This window comes from Danio aesculapii, chromosome 2 (genome assembly GCF_903798145.1).
Source record: "Danio aesculapii chromosome 2, fDanAes4.1, whole genome shotgun sequence".
Lineage (NCBI taxonomy): Eukaryota > Metazoa > Chordata > Actinopteri > Cypriniformes > Danionidae > Danio > Danio aesculapii.
In genome coordinates, this window is record NC_079436.1 from 23,482,303 (window position 1) to 23,491,330 (window position 9,028).

General features: G+C 35.1%; 1 protein-coding gene across 1 annotated transcript in view; it reads left to right on the plus strand.

The window, feature by feature from the left end:
- Nucleotides 1-6,020, plus strand: part of csrnp1a (cysteine-serine-rich nuclear protein 1a) — a 16,371-nt gene extending 10,351 nt beyond the window's left edge. The window contains 2 exon segments of the mRNA XM_056475376.1: nt 1,489-1,785; nt 4,412-6,020. Coding sequence (XP_056331351.1) covers nt 1,489-1,785; nt 4,412-5,158 — 1,044 coding nt within the window. The 3' untranslated portion in view covers nt 5,159-6,020.
- The last annotated feature ends 3,008 nt before the right edge of the window (nt 6,021-9,028 follow it).

The window sequence follows — 9,028 nt, forward strand, 5'->3', positions numbered from 1 at the left end:
GGTGTTTTCATACCTGCCTTAGTTCGGTTGAATCACAATAGAGTTCGTTTTCCCTCTTGGTGCGGTTCGTTTGGGCAGGTGTGAATGTAGCAATCGCACTCGAGTGTGCACCAAATGTGGGCCAAAAAAGGTTTTCAAACAAACCCTGGAGTGGTTTGTTTGTGGTAAGAACGTGATCCGAACTAGAACAGACCCAACCACAAAAAGTACAATGCCTTTTTGGACTAATCCAGCTGCCGTAGTTTAATGCGCTGTGCATAATGGGATGTGGAGGAATATTTGTTGACAGCGATTTACCAACTATTTTAAACAGAGAGAAAAAAAAACATTACCTGATGGATTGTTGGTAATATTTCCAGAAGATGACCATGTCGCAGTTTACCTAAATTAATTCACACCTCCTCCTGAAGTAACCTGCCATGTGCCTTCACTGTTTGCAGTGCATTAAAACATTGTTTTCCGGCCACAGCCGTGCTTCATTTTCGAAATGTATAGTTTGTCTAAAGTGATGTATACAAACTATATAGTATACTATGACCAGGGATACAATCAGTCAGCGCAGTCGTCCCTCCATGGTAAAAAGCGACATTTTGTGTCTAGCGGTTTGTTTACTTGCGGGAGTTCGACATGGCATTTTCCCGCACGTTAATTCGGACCATTTGAAAAGCAGTTTAGAAAATATGTTCAATAGCATCTGGCCAATGAGTGATGTGGATTTTGTCACATGGCTGCATTTTGGTTCTTTTCAACTGGTTCGGACCAAAGCAATCAGTATGGTGTGAAAAAGACCCAAAAATGACAGAAAAATGCTACAATGTATCATTTGTTGCCCTTGGTCTGGACCGAATGAACCAAACCACAGATGTGAAAGCCCCCTTAGTGGATCCGCTATGGTGGTACTGCTTAGATTATTAGTTCAAAGCAAGTACTGAGACTTACTAGTTCCAGTATATCCACAGACATGCATTCTGAGAATTTAACGCATCTGTTGCAAACATAACAGGTAGAAAAACCCCATAGCAGATCTATAGACAGGTGGAGCTGGGGAGGAGGGCAGTATCCAAAAACACACTGCAGATTGCTAAAGTAAACCACACTGAGGTTTTTAAATGTTGAGGACCGAGCATTCAACAGCCCTGTAGTATAAATAAGCAAAGTTACCGATTTACCTTAGAAGGTATGCAACTGCTGGAAGTAGAATTAAATGGAGTAAAACCATTTTCAGGACACCAGGAAGCAGTGCTACAGGTACCTCAGGCACACGCTTGGACAAATGGTGCTAAATAAACACCTAACCAATCATAGCTTTGGATCATCCAATGTTTCTCTACAGCGCTGCTACCTAATGTTGTCTAAGTTCACATCCCTGTGAAACTGATACTCAGCTGCCATTGGCTCATGTGAGTTTGAGGGGAGGAGCTTACCGATAGGTCAGTTTGTATGCATTTTGGCTTTGGGTTGTCTTCATACAATATCTTCTTTCTATAGTTGATCAACAGTGGGACTCTCACAGTGACCGAAGCAGCCAGACTGACAGTGAATGACGTCCCGGATGAGGATGGCGATCTCAGTAGTGCACAACTGAAGGACATGGGTTCCCTTCGCCCCTACTCTTCCAAACGGAGACGTGCGATGTTGAGAGCCACAGGGGTGTTGCGCATCGACCGGGAGGAGAAGAGGCAGTTGAAGGATCTGCGGCGCTGGAGGGAAGACTGCGGATGCCACTGCAAGGGCTTCTGTGAGCCCGAAACCTGCTCCTGCAGTCAGGCTGGCATCAAGTGCCAAGTAATAAGCACTACATTATTTATTCTTAATATTTAAAGAGTTCAGATGCAAAAACTTCTAAGTGCCATCTGAATTTTTTTTCTAATATTAACGTTTTTCTCAGGCTCCTACAGTTGAAGTCAGAATTATTAAACCCCCTAAATTATTACCACTCCTGTTTATTTTTTTCCCTTAATTTTTTTCCAACACATTTCTAAAGATAATAGTTTTAATAACTCATTTCTAATAACTGATTTATTTTATCTTTGCCATGATGACAGTAAATAATATTTGACTAGATATTTTTCAAGACACTTCTATACAGCTTAAAGTGACATTTAAAGGCTTAACTAGGTTAATTAGGTTAACTAGGCAGGTTAGGGGAATTAGGCAAGTTGTTGTATAATGATGGCTGGTTCTGTAGACTATCAATAAAATAAATAGCTTAAAGGGGCTAATAATTTATAACTTATTTTTAAAGAAATTTAAATTCTAGCTTTTATGCTAGCCAAAATAAAACAAATAAAACTTTCTGCAGACCAAAAAAATATCAGACATACTGTGAAAATTTCCTTGCTCTGTTAAACATATTTAAAAAAGAAAAAAAATTTTAAAGGTGATTTGATAATTCAGATTTCAACTGTATGTCTTGATTCAGTAATTTAACTTTTATGGCAAAGAATGCTTTCATCGCTTTTAATATGAAACAAAACATGAAACATGAACATAAGAGGCTAAGAAAAATGCTCATTGCTAAAGAAAATTACAGATGGCACAGAGGTTTTTGCATCTGATCTCTTCATTTGATTGTTACCATCGATTGTGTATTTGCCATCTTTTTATTACAAAATATTGTTGTTACCAAGGACTTAATGGAACTTTGTATTTCCTTTATTTTTTAACAATTTCCCAAAGATTTAGAATAGACCTAAATAAGAAGTTTTTAGGGTTTTAGGTTAAAGACGATAAAAAGTTAAAGACTTTAAAAAAATATTGTGATAGAATTCTGAATTCTGATGGAATGTTGTTTAAATTAATGTTTATAGAAATTCACACATAATTTGGTCTTAGAAGTAAACTACCCCTAGGGTCTTATCAAAGCTTAATTCATTTAATTTGCATAATAACTGCGCTAATAAATGCAGTAATAACTGTAATATATTATTATAATGCGATAATTTTATTTTAAATTGTAATCAATTCGTTTAAACACAGGATATTATTAAATGATTTATTAATAAGTAATTTACTTCAGTTTTCTGTCAAAACATCCCTCAGATCCCCTGCTTGAGAAAGAGTTTTTATTCTTTTTTTTAAACCATTATTTATTTTAATTAAATTTGACTCTTTGACCAATTTAATACATCCTTGATATAAAAGTATTTATTTGGAAAGATAATAGAATTGGAAAGATAATAAAAGTAAAAACAGACAATTGTAAAGGGCCCTAAAACTTTGTAGCCTATTTGCAAAATAATCTGTGTTTTGAGTTTTTTTGCAATCCCACATGAAAAAAAAGACATTAGTTATTTACAGTAAATATTATGTTTTACAGTTTTTGAATCATACTATTATGAAGTTTATTCTGCTATATATATATATTATAGCGTTTACAACTCTTTGTTAATTAATGCTATAGCATACTGCAGCTTTATCTGATAAACTGATAAATGCTATAGCAGAGATGCCCAAAAACTAGTGTAACTCCATTCTGTTATAAATGAGATTGTTTTTAACTGCAATAAGTTCATTTTAAAATGTAAAAAAAAATCTATATTTATGCTGTATTAGTTAATATAAAGCAATGTTTTCTAGTTATTTTTAAATATTATTAAATAAATTAGGAAATTGCCCATGGCAACTATATTTGCCTTCAGCCCACTAGCCTCAATCAAATTTGGTTTTTGGCCCTTTATAAGAAAATGTATGGACACCCCTGTTCTTTAGTATACTTTCGTTTTTGTTATGGTAAACTATGGTGTATTGTAGTAAAATATATTTGTAGTAATCTTGTTACAGTATTTATATAATTTGTATATACACTCAAAAAATATTTTTTTACTTGTTCAAACTACTTATTTAAAATGAGCTGAAACAACACAATTCTTGAGCTTTCATTGGGACAACTTAATTTTTTCATGTTTAATCCACATAAATTTGTTAAAAGTGTTAAGTTAACTTAATCGTTTTGTTTTGGGATGACATGAATGAATTGTGTGGAACCCTGCATTTTTTACACTCTAAAAAATAGAGGATTCCACACAATTCATTCATGTTGTCCCAACTATAAGTAGTTTGAACTACGTCAAGCTACAATAAGAAGTTTGAACAATAAGTAGTTAAATAAGTAGTTTGAACAAGTCAAAAAATATTTTTTTGAGTGTAGAGTGTAGCCCTATAGTTGTTGTATTACCACAGATTAATTCAAGTACTTTACTATAGTATGGTTGAAAGACACTATAGAGTTTACTATAAATTACGTTTACAAAATTACTTCGTTTTTTCTTCTTCATGTCAGTAGAGAAAAATCTTTGAATAGGTATCATTTATGATTTTATTTGTAATCATCATCATCATCATCATCACTGTATTTGTGAAAGTTGAAGAAGCTTTGCACTAGTATTAATGGTTTTTATAATTGTAACAGATGGATCGTTCCAACTTTCCCTGTGGATGCTCAAAGGAATGCTGTGGGAATCCCGCAGGCCGTATTGAGTTCAACTCTAGTCGCGTACGGAGCCACTACATCCACACACACATGAAGCTGGAGCTGGAAAAGAGGCTCGATGACACCCAACAGCAATCCACACAGAGAAACAAATCCATCCCAAATCCTGTAGAAAGCATCTCTCCGCCATTCAGACAAGCGGAAAACAGCTGGAGCAGCGATACCTCCTGCTCATCCTCTCTCAGTCTGGACTCAGAAACAGATGCAAGTCCTTCCTCAGAGGACATGGAGGACACTAGACTTACTCACATACTCAGCTTCTCAGATTCAGATGCAGACCAGTGTCCTTACATTAAAGACTACGATCTGTCCAAAGAAGCTGCTCGGTTCGCATCCACAAATGATAACGAACAATCAAAAACCAAACCCCAACTAGAGTATTTAGATGAAAATGCCAACCAGGTCAAATGTGTAAACAATTCTTTTTTTGATATCCCTAATACGCCTTCTGCATCTCCAGATCACACTGTGAATGGTTACATGGACCTCAGTCTGTCTTCGGATTCTGACTTGATGTTTTTTGACACGTTTCATGAGTTTAATTATTTTAAAACATACGGTCATTTGGACTACATCTCACATCTGCAGTTTCCTCGCTGTCCCAGTCCTGCTCAAACAGAGGATTCGGGAATCAGCCTTCTGGAGTCTCTTGTAGGAATTTCATAATATTTTTTTACTGTGGATTTTACTGAACCTTTAAAGACAAATGTTTTATTCTCATTTAGTTTGAGAGGAAAAGCGTGAATATTTTCAGAATTTAAGGATATTCCTTGGAAATGTATTTTAGGATGTTGGTGTGAGTTTGTGATCATATTGTAAATACTGTTAAAACCACTCTGCATGATGTATTATGAGTTGTGTGCAGGTTTTCATTTTGTTGCCAAACTTTTTTACATTTGTACAATGATTTCAGGTCAATTTTTTTATTTATTCTTTATAAACTAAAGCCTTTATTGTCTTTTTTTCTTTAAATAAGATTCTAATTAATCCCATTGCAGTAAGTAGTTTTACTGGTTAATGTTTACTGAAAAAAATGTATTCATATTTATTTCTCAAATATGTTTTAACAGATCGTGTATGTAATGTGACCATCTTTTTTTTCATAGTGCAGTTAACTTTCTTAATGTTTCACTAACTGTTATAAAAACAATAGAAACCATCAAAGAACAATTTATTGAACAATTACAATTTATTTATTATGGTTATATGGGGGCAGCATGGTGGCTCAGTGGTTAGCACTTTCACCTCACAGTGAGAAGGTCGCTGGTGCGGATCCCGGCTGGGCCAGTTGGTATTTCTGTGTGGAGTTTGCATGTTCTCCCTGTGTTGGTTTCCTCCAGTTTCCCCCGCAGTCCAAAGACATGCGGTACAGGTGAAATGAATAAATTATATTGGCGATAGTGTATGAGTGTGTATAGGTGTTTTCCAATACTGGGTTGTGGTTGGAAGCTGTGTAAAACATTTGCTGGAATAGTTGGCGGTTCATTCTGTTGTGGCGACCTCTGAAATAGACTAAGCCGAAGAAAAAGGAATTAATAAATGAATGAATAATTGATTATAATGTAAATTGTATTGGGTTTAATGGAAACTGTAATGGTGCCTATGGGTCTTTACTTGTAATTTTTTTTTGCAAATCCAAATTCAATAAGTTCCAAAACACATTGGAAAAAAGTAAAATGCTATTGATGGTTACATTTCCATGGCTTGTAATGGTTTTTAATGGTATTTGTAGTAAAAACCATTAAAACTTCTTCTATTTCTATTGTTTTTTTTTTTCAGCAGGAATGAAAATTTTCCTTTTTTTCATATAAATTCTATTTTCAAGGGCCAGCATGCCTTAGTGATTTTCATTCAGATGAATGACATGTAAAACAGAAATTCAGCCTGTGTTTGCTTTGAGAATGTTTCATTTCATTTATCATTTATGTATTTTCAATATTTAGTAAATGTTTTTGGACATGTATGAAAGTTTTTCTTTCGTTCTTTTTCTATCTGTGGAAAAACTCATTCTAATAAAATATATTTCACAAAACAAGGAAGAAATGCTCATTTATATGAAAGAAAAAGTAACAATTCAACAAAAGATCTTCACGTCTACATCTACCTTTGACAGGAATTGACAGAAATGGACATTACTGCACGATTACTTGATTGTTAATATTATTGTTATTCTTGCATATTTATTAAAGATGATATTATTTAGGCTACTTAAATTTTTTTAACAACTTTAAAGTTATCTATGACATAACTTTTGACCTTTAAGCATAAAAAGTAAACATTTTGTAGCATTTTAATCCAAATATCACACTGTTCCCTATGGAAACTACCAGTGTCTATCATTATGATGATGAATTCAACACTTCCTGTGTTCTTAAATGTTTGTTTTTACTGCTGTTATCTTTTCAATCAGATGTGGTCAATTTCAACATCTCCATCTTGTTATGGCAACTCTGAAAAGCCGTAAACAGGAATTCGTAAAGGCTGATTTTAGGTCACACTTTCAACTTTGTTAGTGTCTACCCTGTTCAGACAGAAAAGTAAAGACAAGTAAAAGTTTTGTTGACACTTTATTTTGATGGTCTCTACTGCACATTTTGTTGACTAAAAGTTGCATTGCGACTACATGCCAATTACTTCTCATTTGAGTTTTAGTAGACTATATCTGTTGATACTGCTCCTTCAACAGACATTTAACTGACTATAAGAAACTTTGCAAGTACATGCCAGCTTACACTAACCCTAACCCTAACCCCAACCTAACAGTCTAATTGCAATCTAAAGAGAATTAGTTGGCATGTAGATGCAATGTAACTTAAATTCAACAAAATGCACTCACTGCACCACCATGCTGCCCTAATGTTAAATATAATATGTTAAATATAAATGTAATCTACATCATGGCATTTCACAGATATGTAGAAAGCTGAATGTGATGCAAATGTTTCTGACACCCATACCCTTCACATTATTCCACTTTTAGGCCTTCTGCTGTTTTTAATCTGTACAGGCCACAAGAGGGCCCCAGTAAACAACAGATTCTCAAGTAGTCTTAAAGGGACAGTTCACCCAAAACTTAATTCTGTCATCATCATTTACTCGGCCTTCACTTGTCACAAACCTGTTTAAGTTTCTTTTCACTGTTGAACACAAGATATTATGAAGAAATCTAGAAACCAGAAAACACTGACTTCCATAGCATTTGTTTTTCCTTATATGGATGTCAGTGGTTATTCCAGTTTTCTCCAAAATATTTTCTTTTGTGTTGAACAGCTAAAAGAAACTCACAAAGGTTAGGAACCCCTTCAGGGTGAGTAAATGATGAGTACATTTGTTACTTTCCAGAACAGAACAAGTCCAAAGACATGTGACACAGGTGAATTGGGTATGCTAAAAATTGACCGTAGTGTATGAGTGTGTGTGAATGAGCGTGTATGGGTGTTTCCCAGTGATGGGTTGCCGCTGGAAGGGCATCTGGTGTGTAAAACATATGCTGGATAAGTTGGCGGTTCATTCCGCTGTGGCAACCCCTGACTAATAAAGGGACTAAGCCAAAAAGAAAATGAATGAATGAATGATGTCACTATAAAAATAATTAATTGATACATTCATTTACTTTTGGCTTAGTCCCTTTATTAATCTGGGTCACCACAGCGGAATAAACCGCCAATTTACCTTAAAAATTATTTAAAAACATAATGATTATTAATTATTCAATGAATTGATTAAAAACATAAATAGCAAAATATCAATATACAGGCAATGCAGTGGCACAGTAGGTAGTGCTGTCGCCTCATAGCAAGAAGGTCGCTGGTTCGAGCCTTGGCTGGGTCAGTTGGCATTTCTTTGTGGAGTTTGCATGTTCTCCCCGCGTTCGCGTGGGTTCCCTCTGGGTATTCCGGTATCCCCCACAGTCCAAAGACATGCAGTACAGGTGAATTGGGTAGGCTAAATTGTCAGTAGTGGATGTGTGTGAATGCAAGAGTGTGTGGATGTTTCCCAGAGATGGGTTGCAGCTGGAAGGGCATCCGCTGCGTAAAACATGTGCTGGATAAGTTGGTGGTTCATTCCACTATGGCGACCCTGGATTAATACAGGGACTAAGCAGAAAAGGAAAATCAATGGATGAATGATATCAATATACAATACTTTTGAATTACTTTTATTTTAATTACAAGCCACACACGATTGTATTTGCTTAATCTAAAAAAATGAGGAAATGTGTTCTGTGTAGGAGGGGCCCTCATTCTCTGGGAGTCACTAAAAAATAGGCTGACAATCTCAAGAAGTTTTCAAAGGGGATCCCGTTAAGGTTAGGTTAGGTTAGACTAGGTTAGGTTACTTTATTTATACCATTAGGTAGATTTGTTTTGCATAAAGAATCCTCATTCATGACAAAGTCACACAGAAACATAGCCCAAGTAAAAAACAATGAACAGATCCAATAAAAAAAAACTAATATAGGAATAAACTGAGCATCTGATTACTGAGATTATCTGACGATTTAGTTTACAGTTTATTTGCAGTTATATTACTAAA